Consider the following 16,464-nt stretch of genomic DNA (forward strand, 5'->3'; position numbering starts at 1 on the left):
CCTTGCATGACAGCAACTGAGCCAAAGTGCCTTAGCATATAAATGCATTTGGTCACTAAGTCCAGGAAGGGCAAGGCAATAACTTTCAAAATTGGTGCTTCAATTTGTCTTGCATTCCTCAGCAATTAAATTAAAAATTAATGTTTTTTTTTCTGGAGGTATTCCCTTTTGAGCATTTTATACTCTTTGCACAGTATTGAAATATATGAAAAGACAAACACCAATTGTTCAGTTTTCCTTTTTAAATAGAATTTGTTCTTTGATAATTGGGAAAAATATTTTTATGAAAATACAGCTAGAAGTATTGTGTGGTAATGAGAAGGGCACATGGTAGTTAATCATAATTTTTAACAGCAGATCTTCATTTAATTTCACCAGTTCACTTTCAAGCCCTTTTCCCAACTGTAAACAAAACAAAACAAATCCTGTGCTCATGAGATTCTGCAGATTCCCCCCAAAGCATTATACCAGTTACAGAAATGTTTCTGCCTTCTGTGGGTAGATACAGTTGAAAGGATCAGATTCCTTTCAGCTTCTGGGGAACTGTGTGGCCTTCAGACCTTCTGCTTATTAAAATTCTTCACAGCTTTTCACTTATCCTCCTGTCATGAGAAAGGGAATATGAATTCCCTGTAAAGATGCTAAGTTTTCAAGATGCTGAAAGGTCATTTTTCCCCATTGTATTTTTCTTCTAATTCCTATTGCAAAACATTGGTTTTTTAAAAATAGTCTGAACATAGCATGATCCATTATTTAAGACTGCAAATATGGATTTAATCCTGAAATCAGTTAACATTCAAGTATTCCAGTGTAACATGTTTGTAGATAAAACATTTTTTTGGAAAGGCTTGTCTTTTCTTCTATAACAAAATTTACCGGTAACTCATATTTTTATTTTGTAACAGAAATTATAAAAGTAGAATAAATGCTGGGTGCAACAAACATTTCAAGTGTTACTTTTTAAAAAATTCTACTCATCAATCTCTTTTGTAGCACAATCAACCTTTTGGATTCATCATGACAGCCTAGTATAGATCTGAAGTAAAACCATGCACTAAACTAAATCATCCTAAACAATGCAGACAAAACTAAGCAGCTTAACAATTAAATTGCACAGAAAAATGAACATGCCATAGATGGAAAACATTTATCCAAAAATTGCTAACCTGTCTGTGACCTCTATATCTATGTATTAAATAGAACATTCTCTATACAGGATATTGAATTTATATCCAATATGCTTTCATACAAAACAGAATGAATATAAATGATAGGAGAGGACCAGGTACACCACCATAATCCTCTTAGAAGAAGTGTGGTAAAAATATAATAAATGTTTATTATAGTTTCCTGGCCTACTTTGAGTAGCATAATTATCTGTTTAAAGAACGATCATAATGTTTTTGAACTTTGCTGGCATGCCATACTCACTTAGAACTGTGATGTTATTCACTCCCCCCCCCCCACACTTTTAATAAATCAGCATGAGTAGACCCCAGTGGGGATGGGAAGCACTACAATCGCAAACACCCTGGAGCCTGAAGACCACAGATTCATCTAAAATCCTTTTTGTTGGGGAAAAGACAGCCACTACCAGTAGTCAGTTTCATTGCACTTGGTCTGTATTCACTGTATTATCTGCTATGTTGTGATAATAGCCATAAGAGACTAGATTGTTAGAGGGTGCTCCCAATTCCAGATCAGGAAGTCATCTTTCTTTTAGATTCACATTCTAGTGATCTGAGGAAGGAAGTTCTGTCTGGACTGCAGATCATTTAGAAGTTTGGCAAAAATCAACATCCCCACAAGAGAAATGCATACTGCAGACTGGGAACTGCAAATGATAAACAAGCAAAAAAACAAAACACCACTATGCAGAATGCCCCTGATTAATTCAATATGTTCTTCCACTCGCATTCCAGTATTGTCAGTATTCTTGTGCACACTGTCATTCTGCTATGCCAGCATGTCAGTTATTCTCTATTTCCATCTATCTCTTTTTTAATTCCAGCAAGACATTTTTTTAAAAAAGAATTAGAATTTCATGATCATCAATAATAATCCCTAAACAAAGATAAATAACAGACTTCAGTCAACAAGCCTCAGCTGGGCACAGCAATGATCATTTAAAATGAGACAGAAACAGGCCAGTATGGATATTTGAAAAGTGTTAAAAAAAACCCTAAAAAGATGCACAAATTGCAAGAACCGCTGTGAATAAATGATAACATCTTGTCCATATGTGGAGGTCTGCCGATATCCCTACTTCGCTCTACAGCTCAAGACTACACATTGTTGCCTTAGCAACTGACACATCAAAGCCCTGTAAAACAGCCTTCAAGAGTCTATGCTGGCATATTTTTACAACAGTATGGGGTGGGAGGGAGACAAAACATTCCTTCTTTGGTTATGTAGTACCAGTTTTCTAACTTGATCCATTTTGTCTACCAATGTATATATTGAGAAAGATTAATGAAGAATTTGCTCAAAATGTCTGCAATTGTTCACAAGAAGTGTCACCTGGCAAAACCTTTTGAAGGCTGTAGTTCATATCAGATGGACCATTGCAGCACAGTTGGCATGTCATATCATGTGGTCAAGAATCCACACTGCATCAATTGGCCTGCAATTACTTGGGTTAGGCAGAACATTGTGGAGATTAATACTAGTGTCACACCCTCCTGATGGTCAGGGATAACAATGTAGTAACTGTCTACATGATCCATCCAAACTAGGTAGATTACAGTATGGAACTGGCTACAGAGAAATGATTCTGACACGGCAGTATACATGGCCCTGAGAAGAACACAAAGCTGCATACTGAAAATGTCAGTCAACAGTAAAATCATATATAGTATTTTACAGCAATGTCTCTAATATTTCTCAGTTTGTGAAAAACTGAAAACTGCTTTCTCCCCAAGAGGAGCTGAGAGTCTCTTCAAACTTTTCTTGGTAGAGATAAATATTATGTCGGGAGTTTAAAGTCAGCTGCTTAGAGGTGCTATTGGGCCACACGGCAGAATATACATGCCGAACAACTAAGAAAATAAATTTCTAATTTTCAGATAGCTTTTTTTCTTATAGATTTGGTAAGCAAACGTGATGAGATTCGTTAGGGAAATACCTAAATTCTAGTGATCCATGTTAGCAGATAATAGCTTTATAACTATTTCTGGTTCTGTGAGGAACTTCTCATAAAAGTGTTAATTTGAAGAGGCTTCTATCTAAACCTCTGACCAATTTTAATTGCAGAGTCCAAGACATTATGGTTATGACCTAAAACAAAGTTACCTTGAAGAATGAATTGTGTGGCTGATGGTAACCACATAACCAGCTCCCCCAACATCTAAGTAAGGTCCAGTGAAAGTAATCAGTCCTGGATTTGCCAATGCATGGAGATACCTAATACAAAGTACAATCAACATCTTTTAAGAGGTAATAAAATGATCTTCATGGAAAAAGTGAATAATACATAGCATTTGAAAAACATCTGGAACATGGAAAATTACTTGAGCACATGCTAACCATATGCCAAGTGAGTTTAATCCTCTTATGCCTTTAGGGTAATATGCTCCTTTTAACTGTATTTTATGTTTTGAGATTTAGTTTCCAAGTTTAGCATGAATCAATAATTTAAAAATTAGCGTGATTTAACTGAGAATTGATATATCACTTCATAGATTTTTCCCTGATCAAACTGCAATGTATGTGGCATTTATGCTTAGAAAGATTTAATTAAACAGTATCTATGGCTTTGTTCTCATATGACGTTTCTTGCAGCTGCAGGGATAGATTCTGGTGGCTTGTCATTATTGTTGTGAGGTGTATTATGTAAACATTGATCTAATTAAAATAGGCTTACTGCAGCAAGCCTCTTAAAATGTGAGTTTTTATGAGAAATATGCAAATAATTGAACGGGGGGAGCAAAAGGGAGAGGTAAGGAATGGTTAGTTTGTTGCTCAGCCTCTCTGCAAGAAGATAAGAGGGGAACCAGTGAGCTTTTAGAACTGACACAAGTGACAGACAGTATGAATTGCTTGAGGAGGAAAATCCTGCATTTGGTTATATTCACTTGTTTCTTGCTTGATTTACTAGCTGACTTATTGGAAAAGAGCATATGGAATGGAACACGTCCAAGACAGTTCCCTCATGCATTTATTATCCCATTTACAGTGTATACAACACATTTTCTAAAATTACACTTGTGCATAATTAATAGACTACTGTTAAATTAGCATATTCTTATTTGAAATTACAGCAAAAGGAACCTACAGAATGGCAGAACTGCTGCCTGGTATCTGAGAGGCAGGACTGTCAAGAGAATGTGAAATTTGTAATAGGAACCAAATGAGATAAGTTCTAAGGGGATTTTACAAGCAATGTGGATTTTAGCGGCCATATGTAGATGCTTTTCATTATTCACTGTTCACAGAAACACAAGCAGAAGCTATCTTTTAAAAAGTAAAATCCCATACACTTTCTAGCATAAATGTAAACACTAAATATACTGAGATATATATTATTCCACTTGGATATATTTCATCTAGACAGTGAAGACTTTCTACAAATCCTATACAAATATAATCTCTTGTGAAATATTGTGTACCTCCAAGTTTTTTTTAAACCTTTTATAATGGGATCCTAAAACTCACCACTGTCTCCTAGTGGGATCAAATGCTTTGTCCATGAGGGAACCAGGATAAATTCTGAGCACCCCATTGGGCGTTGCTATGTAACGGCGGACAATGTAACTGTTCAAGCTACTCATTTCCATTTGTGTCATCCATTCATCTGTGACGTGACTGGTAGCCATTACTTCATTTCTGACAGAGAACTGCAAAACAAAGACAAACCTAGCAGGGGTCCTTTAAGACTTGCTTGAAAAGATAATAAGCTGCTTGCAGGGTTTCCTAAAGACCCATCAGAGATAATCTAAACCCAATTACTTCTTTAAAATCTTCTCACACTGGATAGATCCAGGAAATTTCAATAAATAAAAATCTCTTAAACTAATGAAACATTCATCCTTCATTATGTTTTAGCCTGGACAAGTCTGAAGATTGTCTGCAGTTTTTTTATGCCTCTACAAACAAATACTTACCAATATTGTCTATTACGGATGCCTGTAACATTGGTCTAATATTCATATTGTTCATATTCATGTGATCTGATTAAGTTTTCTTTGTAATGGAAAGTTGCTGTTTATGTTACTTAAGGATTCTCAGACTGTTCAGCATAATCTTAATGCAGTCTTTGGAAATGTACTTCAGAATCCTATTGGCTAAGAATTTTTTAAATGAATTTAGTTAATATCATTCTTTCTAGCCTGAGGGAATCAGTCCTACATCACACATGCTTCACTCACTCATTCCTTGTGCTAAATAATGTGGGTATGAAGTATTCATGGCATTGGGAGAACAGCAAAAACAAAACCCATACCTCCTTATTCAGTTTAAGAGCAGCAGCTATTTGACATAGTAAGAAACAAAGAAGGCCAGCCAAAAGGCACACATTTTAAGTAAGGTTATCATGATAACAATGAAGATAAAAGGGCAAAAAAGGGAAATAACAAGGCCATTTAATGCAACATACTTTCAACCCTGGATTGGCAATGAGGCGTGTATTGTCACTAAGATATGCTGTGTAGTGCTCCACCATCCTCTTGGTCTCAGACTGGCTCAGATGTTCATAAGGAGAAGAGAAACTACCTGCAGACAGCATTACAGTAGGACTTTCTAAAAAAAACAAAAACACACACACACGTAATAAAGCTCTACTACCATAAAATATCACCTAAACTTAGCCATCTCATAACCCAGTTATAACTCAGTCATCTAGACATTCCAACTTACATATTAGGGCAGGTAGAAAATGTGAAAATGAATAAGAAGCCTTGAGTAGCCAATGCCTCAACTCCAATATTGTTATGCATGTGGCCACCAGGGGGTATCACTGTAACAACAGTAGAAAAATCCCCCCCCCTCCATGAGGGAGGGAAATAATTTGAAATGTAAAACAGAAACACCTGTTATGGTCAAGGATGCTGCTGGAAAATAGAGCTGCTGAAAATAAAAAGACACGTGAAAGCCGCTAACTTTTATTTTATATATTAATGTTATTCCATTTATATTTATTTATTTATTTCTTGAATTTGTAGACCGCCCCATCCCCGAGGGGCTCTGGGCAGTGCACAACAATATTCATTACAATCAGTAAAATTATTAAACCAATAAAATCTATTAAAAGCAGCGGTCAATACAAAGATATCAGGCACCCCAAAACCCAATTTAATTAGAGGCCTCCCTAAGGAAAGGGAACGGCCGGACTCCCCTCTAAGAGGGTAGCATATGGTGGTAATCGAATATATAGAGAGGCTACTCTTCTCATGGACTCAGTTATTTACTAATCATTTTGATATTTTTTATTATCTTTTACTGTGTAAACTGGCTCAAGCAGGCTTTGAAGTGGCTGCATAGAAATATTCCATGTAAATAACAGAAAGAGCTATTCTTACAGCTTTACATGAAGAATTTAGACAATGTACATCACATAAACTTTTCACATAACCATGTCATCCTAAAACAGTTTTCCCATAGTCCATGCAGGGTTCTAGATGGGTCAGCTCATGGCAAGGCAGAGGTTAGGACACAGCTTGAACACAGCTTGTAGCCTAGTGCTATAAAAAGTTGGTGAGGCAAAGCCGAATTAATAACTTCTCATGTCTGCTAGAACGAAGCCGAATTAATAACTTCTCATGTCTGCTATAATATGAACTAATTCAACTATAGGTCAACCAGCAAAAACTGGCTGAAAATTTCAGCAGGCAGTGTTGTGTGAAAATGCCCTAAGACACTTGGCAGAGTTAACTGTTCAGTGAACATGCTGTCTAGACAAATGGATAGAAGTACAGAAGAACAGAACAAACTGGGGATATTTCTATCTAATGGCCAAATCCAGGGAGTGGGGGGAAGATTTGGGGAGGCAGGGGGAAGCTTGCAGATCCACACAGTAGTGTTGGCATCCGATCAGAAGCCAACGCAGGGGTATGGGTGGTCCGGGGTGTTCCCTAGGGTGGCACCAACATTAGTCAGCTTCCACCTGGGCTTTGAGCCAGGTACACAGTGGCCCAGGGTTCAGACTTATGCCAGCCTTTTGGGTGGCGTAAGTCCATTTAGCCCCATGGAAAGCTTTCTGGCAGTGGGCTTTTTTTCTCTGCCTTCCCACACTGCCTGGTGACAGTGGGGTGGGGTGACAGCAGTATCATCCCTGGCTGCCCTGGGCTTTGAATTGGGCTGACCATTCTAAACTAAAAGATGTTTCTTCGTAAATCTTTGAAAAGTCACAAATACGCAACATTATGTCCCCACATGTATTTTTTGAAAAACTGACTATGCAAGATGTGTGGACATAACAGGAAGCTCAGTAGACTTTCTCCCTTGACTTGTAAAAATCTCGTGCTACTACGAGGCCATTTTGCAAACAAGGAATCATATCCATTTTTAAGAGCCAACATGGAAGAAGATGAGAAGCTGTCTACCCAAAGAACTAAAATGTGAATTAAAATGTCAAAATCTACTATCAAAATGTTTGTTTAATAAAAAATTTTTCCTATAGGATCAAATTTCTATTGTGACATAATCCATGCTACTAAAATGAATGTAATATTCAGCTATACAGATTTTTAAAAACATCACTGAAAAAGTGACACTGAACTTTTACACAGTTTTTATAGTCTGTGAACTCACTAAGAAAAAATATTTCCAAGTATATTCCCACCAGTGTTCTAACTTCTAGCTTTGTTCAGGGATTGATGGTATTAAATATTTATAGCTGGGAATAAAATCTGCATAATTCCAAAGTCAACAGGGTACAGCATGACTGGCAAGAACTTCAGTGTTTTCATGTTATTGCTAATGATTTATTTGACAGCCAGGAAAATCAAGCTCAGCTTTGAAAGCAAGAATAAAAACACTGCTCATACCCAAGATATTTTATTTTCAGAAAACTATATTATGCAACTATGTGCTCATTTTGGGACCTGCTTATTTCACCAGGGTATTTGGTTTGTTGAGGCAGACAATCCCAACTATCCATACCACTGAAAAATAGGCCCTTTCTGCACACGTGCAGAAATAAGTCACCACCGGTGTGTGAGCAGCCCCCACTTCCCCCCCAGCCAAAGTGCGGAGCCGCCTCTCGGTCAGCCCCCTCCACTGACCTTCATGTCCAGCATTGCTCTGGAGGGCTGCAGGGACCCGCCCACGCTGCCCTCCGACCTCCGGTCGAAGGGCAGTGTGGGCAGGTCTCTGCAGCCCTCCAGAGCAATGCTGGACATGAAGGTCAGTGGAGGCGATGGGGAAAGCAGCGTCTTCCCAGCGGTGCAGTTCGCACTGTGCTGACGTGAAGACGCTGCTTTGCAACAACCTTGCTCGTTGAACGAGGTTTAAAGCGGTGCCTTCACGCTGCTCCCGGGCAGCCAGGATGTGTGCTAACGGCAGCCCAGGGATGGTGTTTTTGTCATCCCTGGGCCACTGAATTTTGCCCGTGCGGAAAGGGCCATAGTGTTTCCTGGTTCACATCAGTTTAAACAGAACAGCCAAATTGGAATAGTAGTAAAGGTCAGAAAAAGAGACTGACAAACTTACTCTGTTTGTATTCCAAAACAGTACCAAAGTCAGATTTGAGCCCAGTAGGAGAGTATGCTTTTAAGTGTCAAAGATACCTTCATCTGCAAGATGCTAATGGACTTGAATCTAGCTGTTCTACTGTAAACCAGCACAGCTACCCTTATGAAACTATCTTCAAAGAGAAGTCTGTTCAAGTAAATGGAAGTCTGTTAGGTATGTGGTTCCAGTTTGGAGATTATGAAGATAATTCAGATCCACACAATGGAAAACCATCCAAATATCATTTGTTTCATGTTTATCGATCACTGACAATTTATATTTGATTGATTTTTAAAATTTCCTTTCCTTCTATTTTCATTAAAATATAAGCAGATGACTGTTAGTAAAATCACCGCTTTGTACATTATTATTCAAGGGTAATTGTAATGATCATAATATTTTTGTCAAGTGAAGTCAATAAGACCTCAGTTCAACATGTTTTGAGTTATTCCAGCTACCTAATGGCATAACCCAAAACTTTACAAGTTAGCACTGCTGACTAGATGAACAGTTAGATTTGAGTCTAGTAGCACCTTAGAGACCAACAATAGTTTCAGGGGGTAAGCTTTCCAAAATCAACCCTTCCTGATGAGTAACAAAAGGAGTTTTGATGCTTGAAATCTTACACTCTGAAACTCTTGTTAGCCTCTCAAGTGCTACTGCTATTGCAGACCAACAAAGCTATCCTCTGAAACTTCACTAGTTCAGACTGTGGCTACATATTTATTTATTTTTAAAACATCTGTCACCTGCCCGTACTCAAAGGGGAATTATAACCATGTTAGCTTATTATATAATGATCAGACAATGGGTGAGTTCATAGATGGATTTCCAAAAAATTTGCTTTACCTAAAGTTGCCAGTTGTTTGAAATGTAGACAAGCATTGGGCTGATCCAAGAGATCCAGTCGATGATAAAGTAGCTTGCTACTGGGTACTGTGTTGAGGTTTTTAAGTTGTCTAACAGGTATTTCTGGCTGTATCACAACAATGCACAAAATGAAAGATGTATCTTGAACCTAAAAAAATACAATTAAACTTAATGCAGATGAAAATCAAATCTGATGTTTTATGCTGTTTTTCCCAATCCCCTATAATTAAAAATCATCCTAACTCATCCGTTCAAAGAACACTGGAAAGTTCTCTGAGGAACTGCTTTCCCTAGTGCTTCTGATATCCATAATTTTCTAAGTACCTGAAGATCTGTATCCAGGCGCAGCAAAAGAGGCTAACTATATTAACATAAGAATGAGCAGCAAGATACTGATTTCCGGTATAAGAATTGCTTTCTAATTTATTTATATTTTAAGAGTAAATATTCATATTTATCCTGCAGACCTTCCCAACTAATGATATGACTGTCTCTATGAAACTTCCTGATTAAGAGTGATCTGCTCCCTCCCATACCAGATTCACAGCTGAACTGTGAATCTCTTGAGATGATGACTAAATGTTGGTCTGAGCGGGGGTTGGCTGACACCTTCAAAGCAGTCAGAGTGCCAGGAGATGAGAGTTTAGCTGGAATTTTCCTCTAAGATAGTTCCTCTCTTGACAGAAGGCTCCATTCACTGATAGAATGTTCTGCTTTTACTCCAAAAGCAGTAAACTGTGTCTTCCACTTTCCATTCAAATCAGGATGAAACCAAATACTGAATCCCTATTTTGGGGAGGAAAGTACAAACAGTCGCGGACATTTACAAAGGGAAGATGGGAATGGACCTGCCTGCACCTAAATGTATCAATTGCTTCCCATCCACTTTTTTGGGATACAGTGATACTAGCCTACAATGAACAAATTAAACATTACAATGCAATAAATGCAGATTGAAATTCAGGTTCCACTTGAGATGGTATTCTAAAAAATCCTAGCTCCTCAACCCTGGCATTCCTTTCCTCCAAAGAGTAACTGAGAAAAAGTGCAAGGGACAAACGTGCTGTCTGTGACCATAATAAAGATTGATTAATTGACAAACAGGCTAAAAGCTCCAGTCAAAGCTGCTTGCATAGTTCTTAAACCATGCAGCATCCAGATTTTATGTATGTTTGGGATTGATCTGTATTGGTAAAAGAGCATGGAGGGCAGCATCTGTCAGTACAGCATGTTTATGGACCACCTCTAGGTACTTCACAAATACTTTACCCTTTGAGATAAGTTTCTGAAAGAGTCACAAAACAGACATTGGATAAAACTCCCAGAATAAATCAAAATAAGCTCTTACTGAGAGGAAAAATGTGTGTCAGAGCTAAATTGATATTGACTACATGCATTTGAATGCTACATGGTCAGACCATCATTTGAATGCTGCTCGATAAAAGTAGGTTTTCTCCTGTAAGAAAACCAACATGCCAAGAAGAAAGCAAGGCCAGTTGTCTGGGTATAGGGAAGTTTTTCATATTGGAAAATGTTCAATTGCTTGTGGTCTGAAGCTAAGTAACACCTGTGAAACAGGTTTACCACCTTAGTGAAAATCAGGTTTAAGACAGCTAAGGATGTATGCATTAACATTTGAAGATTTGAAGACTGAACATTTGACATTTGAAGTCAAACCAATGATAACAAACGAAGGCACTCAAGCACTCTATATTAAAGAATTATGAGACACAAGATCAACACTTACTGTAGGAAATTTATTGTGCCATATGCGTTGCATAAAACACACCTTGGTGGTTGCAGGTATGGTTCATTATATAACGGCATGTAAACTGCCCACACACAGATAATTTATGCGGGCTGCATTACAATGAATCTGAAACAGCAGTAAATCTAAAAAATATTATGAGAATCCTTCTTTTGCTGTAATTACAATTCTCCTTCAGGTTTATAGCATTAGTATACCTTGACATGTGACATCTGGATGTGCCATCTAGAACTCAACTGTGTCACTTACCATTTTCCAGGCGTAACTCACATTGTAGGCGTGTTTCCCAATTTCACGTAGTTTATTTACGTGCCAAGACAGTGAGGAGTTCACAGGGACTGTAATAAGCTGACTGCCCAGAGGGAGACTAAGTTGGTAACAACAACAAAAATATTCACCAGTTATTAAATGTGAAACAAACTTCTGTTTATACTTTACAATGAGATTATTTAGAAAGAGCTTTAAGAGTTTGTTCGCAACTGACCTAAAAGATGTATGTTTTGTGACACCATGTTTACCAGTTCTCATTCAAACCCAAATGCCACAAGCTGTGGTATAACAACTTTAATTGGAGGAATTTATTACAGAGGAGAGATTTCAGTGATATCATTAGGGAAATGAACTGAAATCACAGTTCAGTTTAGTATGAGGTATAATTAGTTATTAGTCTGATCAGCAGCAGCAAAAAAGCAAATAGCAGCTTCTACTAACTGCCAAATCACACTTTGATCAGGCTGGAACAGATATTATGATGGTTTCTTCCACAAATGTGGAACTCACCCAGTAGCATGGGGGGGGGGGAATGGCACCCGGGCACCGCCCTTCCTGCGGTGCCATGCCCCCTACTTACATTAGTTCAGCTGGCAGCTCTTTGCAGCCAGCTAAGCTCCAGGCTGCAGCTGGCTGAACTCCAGGCTGCTGTGGGCTGCCCCCCTGTGGGGCCCTGCCCCCCACAGCCCCTCCCTGTGGGGCCCCACCCTTCACACCCCCCCCACTTACCTTGCAGCCAGCTGAATTCCAGGCTGCAAAGAGCAGCTGGCTGAACTCCAGGTTGCTCTGGGCTCCCCCCCCCCCCGCATGGCCCCACCCCCTGCTTACCTTTCTTCAGCTGGCTACTCTTTGCAGCCGGCTGAATTCCAGGCTGCAAAGAGCAGCCAGCTGAACTCCAGGCTGCTCCAGGCTTTTGCTGGGCCTGGCAGGGCGGGGGAAGGGGGAGGAGTGTGGGAAGTGATTTTCTGCCCCCACATGACCCCAATGGCACATGCCTGTGTGCGACACCCCCTCCACACCCATGGCAGCTATGCCACTGAACTCGCCTATATCTCCAAAGCCCTGAAGAGAGATGACGTTTCTTCCTCCTCAGCACCTGTGTGCCAAAAAACACTTACTGTTCATGACAGCCTGTGATGATAGCACCACAATTTTTATTCCTTAGCTTTAAATAATGTGGGGTTTTGCTACCTGTCTCATATTTAAAGTGCTGCATTCAAGGGCCAAAAAGGCAGATCCTCTATTAAGAAGTGGATAAAAATGAATATGACTTTGTAGACTGGACATTTATTTATAAGCTTGCACAAGACTGCCAAGCTCTACCAGGGAAAAGACATTTTAGATCATTTTCAAAAGCAACTGATTGCAAATATCTTCATCCGAGGTCAGAAGGATCCTATGTATTCCAGGTAGCAGAACACAGTAACAGAGTATAGGATAGTAAATGAACCAACAACAGTGTGTATTCTATAATTATGCATTTATAGCTTGCAGCAAATTTTCCACATTATTAGATACCGACACGCTCTCAGAATCCATACTTGTCTTTGAATGCATAAAATCTGAATTTAATAAGGATATCATGTATGTACATGTTTTGGAGAAAAGACTTGATTAGTACAAGCTTCTGATCCTCCCGGGACTAGTTCTAGAGTACTCAAAATTAACGTTTCACATTTAAAGCAGACAGTTTGGGGCCTCCATGGTTTCATCAGCATTTTTAGTTGAAATCAATTCAAAGGACTGACCCAGTAGTATTAAGTGATACCAGCAGAAATGGAAATTTCAGTACTAGGCTCTCCTGATCTAAGAAGAGGATATATTCTCACAAATATTTATCACACTTCTTACACTATAACTAATATTTTGAAAAGTTACATAGAATAAACTGGATGAAATAGATGCTGCTACATTTACAGATCAGTCATGGTTCTTCACAAAACATTGTATTCCATCTTTCTGTAAAAATTCAAAGTGTCTCAACACATTATTGACTACATATAATGCTGCGATGAGGTAAAATATTCAGGCTCAAGCTGATGCACTTACGTAAGCGCAAGTTCTTGCCTTCCTGAATTTATCTGTAGCTTCTGAAGGAAACTCAGTCCGTTTCCGCACGGCCACGCTCGGGGGTGCGTCGGCGTATACGACGCCGATTAATTTCCAGACTGCTCAAGCGATCTAACAGTCCCGGTAGGCGGGGAAGATGGCGAGCGCTTGTGCCGATCGCCTGAATACGCTTCCAACTTCCCTCCGGATTCTGTCACTACGCGCTTCGCCTTCAGGTCAGGGGACACGCCCACAACCTCTGCGACATGCTCTGGAGTCACAGGGCAGGAGGGGTGTGTCCCAGGCCTGGACGACACACTGGAAGGTCGGAGGGAAGGTAAGGCGTTCGGGAAAGGGGGGGGATGGTGCCTTCCAGCCGCTAACGTCGCACATCAGCAGCTGGAAGCCACTGTTTCCGGAAAACCTTGCTCGGGGAGTGAGGTTGGGACACAGTGGCTTTATGCCACTGGGGGGGAGTGAGGGCAGTGCTGCTGCGATGCAGCAGCGCCCCCTATGCAAACAGCTCCCTAGGGACGGCGTTTTTGGCCCGTGCGGAAAGGGCCCAAGCCTCCAATCAAAGTTGTTGCACCACAACCTGTGGCATCTTGAGTGGAAAGAGAGCTGGAAAATACGGTGTTGCAAAGTGCAGCCTCAGATGGAACATATGGAAAGCCAATCAGGTTACAATGGAAAGGACAATTGTTAACAGGTACTGGGGCTGATCTAGATGATACCCAGATTGGACTGTTCTGAATAATACTTAGAACTCATATCTTTTTTTTTTTACTATAACGAGCTCCTTGAAGCTTATTAACAGCCATATAACAGCTACTATTTTCTTTTGTTTTTTACTCTGTTTTGAAGAAGAAGAAGAAGAATTTGGATTTATATCCCCCCTTTCTCTCCTGCAGGAGACTCAAAGGGGCTTACAATCTCCTTGCCCTTCCCCCCCTCACAACAAACACAGGTAGGTGGGGCTGAGAGAGCTCCGAGAAGCTGTGACTAGCCCAAGGTCACCCAGCTGGCATGTGGGAGTGTACAGGCTAATCTGAATTCCCCAGATAAACCTCCACGGCTCAGGCGGCAGAGCTGGGAATAAAACCCAGTTCCTCCAGATCAGATACACGAGCTCTTAACCTCCTACACCACTGCTGCTCTGCTTTGTTGCTTAAAATGCTGCACAAGTTGATCCTGTCCAATACTGCATGCTGTAAACCTAACACGAATGTCTTCTGAGACCCTGGGCAACTCACTGAATTTTTTTTTCATTTTCCAAACTGCCAATGCATGAAGGAATCTTGCCTACCTTACAGAGCTGGTGTGGAGATTAGAGGTTCTAGTGCTATTTGAAAATGAAAAGCTCAGTATGAGGCCAATTATTTTAATGTGCAGATTTAAACTGAGAATTGCCAAATGTGCACAGAAAATAAAATAGCGGAGAAATGTAAATTAAGATATCTTGGTAGCAAGGTTTAAAGGTTAATTGCTAGATTTAGCCATGAGTATATATAAACAACCATAATCCGGTGAGATTTAACACAGGCTAAAAAATATGACACAAATCAGAGGTGTCACATACTGGTTAAAACTAATGTTTGCTTTTTCTGTCTCTATCATATGTTTTTCCACAGAAGACAGATTTTCAGCTGTTATTCCAAGGATTGTCTCTGTTCTCATTCTAAATCCTAGAGGTGTAAAAGCCAAAAAAATTGTAAACGAACTTAAAGGCTGAAGCAAAAAACAGTGAAAAGTTTCTTTTCTGCCTGGTTTACGATATCAATATGATGTTCATTCTCAAAGTTTTCCCCACAAAATTCAACCAAGGCTTTTATGGCTGTGGGGAAATCTGTGTTCCTAATTTGACATCTCCAAATTAGAGAGAGATTACAATTGGCTGTAAAATTGTTGATAGCAGAACTGGGATGGAAACGATGATGGTAAGCACTGATTTATGAGAGAAGATTTTTTAAAAGCACACCGTAGTTTTATTAAAATAATATGAAATGTCACAGAATGGTTATAAAAGCCTTATGAACATAAGCAACTGCCATATACTGAGTGGGACCATTTGTTCATCTTTTTCAGTACTATCTGAGGTTACTGGCAATGGTTCTCCAGATTGTTGGATAGGCACTACCTGCACCACTTCAAATCCTTTAACTGGAGATCCTGCCCACTGAATCTGAGACCTTCTACACTAAAAGCATGTAGTGTGCAAACATTCATAGAGAGTGAATCTTTTTTCAGAACAGGAATCTTCATTTCCAGTGTGAAGAGGAATTTTCTTTAGACAGGAAATGAAATATCTTATGATTAAGTATTTCAAACTGTTCCTGAAAGCAATATTAATTAACATTGGTCATATTTGGCTCTGGGAAGATCACCTCAGGCACAATCCACTGGGATGTTCTAAATAGAAAACCCAATGGAAATGAACAGCCAGATCTGTAAAAGTATTTCCATAATGCTGTGCTCTTCCCATTAATTTCAATGGAACATTTGCACAAATTGCTGGTATATTGCATCTCTAAACAATAAAATAGCTAAATTGGTCATGAACCAAAGCAATATGAATATCCTATTAAGATGAGAAGAAGAAGAGTTGGATTTATATCCCCCGTTTCTCTCCTATAGGAGACTCAAAGGGGTTTACAAACTCCTTTCCCTTCCCCCCTCACAACAAACACCCTGTGAGATAGGTGAGGCTGAGAGAGCTCAGAAGAACTGTGACTAGCCCAAGGTCACACAGCTGGTGTGTGTGGGAGTGTACAGGCTAATCTGAATTCCCCAAAGCCTCCACAGCTCAGGCGGCAGAGCGGAGAATCAAACCTGGTTCCTCC

At 39.6% G+C, this 16,464-nt stretch overlaps 1 protein-coding gene across 2 annotated transcripts in view; it reads right to left on the reverse strand.

Moving 5' to 3' along the window:
- Window positions 1-16,464, reverse strand: part of CACHD1 (cache domain containing 1) — a 152,300-nt gene that overhangs the window by 23,541 nt on the left and 112,295 nt on the right. Inside the window, exons 12-16 of one of the 2 annotated variants that reach the window (XM_048496091.1) lie at window positions 11,555-11,672; window positions 9,517-9,643; window positions 5,594-5,736; window positions 4,654-4,835; window positions 3,292-3,402 (exon numbers count right to left, since the gene is read on the reverse strand). In XM_048496091.1, coding sequence (XP_048352048.1) covers window positions 3,292-3,402; window positions 4,654-4,835; window positions 5,594-5,736; window positions 9,517-9,643; window positions 11,555-11,672 — 681 coding nt within the window. Of the gene's footprint in view, window positions 1-3,291; window positions 3,403-4,653; window positions 4,836-5,593; window positions 5,737-9,516; window positions 9,686-11,554; window positions 11,673-16,464 lie in introns of both variants that reach the window. The other variant, XM_048496090.1, reaches the window with a different exon arrangement.

This window comes from Sphaerodactylus townsendi, linkage group LG05, assembly GCF_021028975.2.
Source record: "Sphaerodactylus townsendi isolate TG3544 linkage group LG05, MPM_Stown_v2.3, whole genome shotgun sequence".
Taxonomy (NCBI): Eukaryota; Metazoa; Chordata; class Lepidosauria; order Squamata; family Sphaerodactylidae; genus Sphaerodactylus; species Sphaerodactylus townsendi.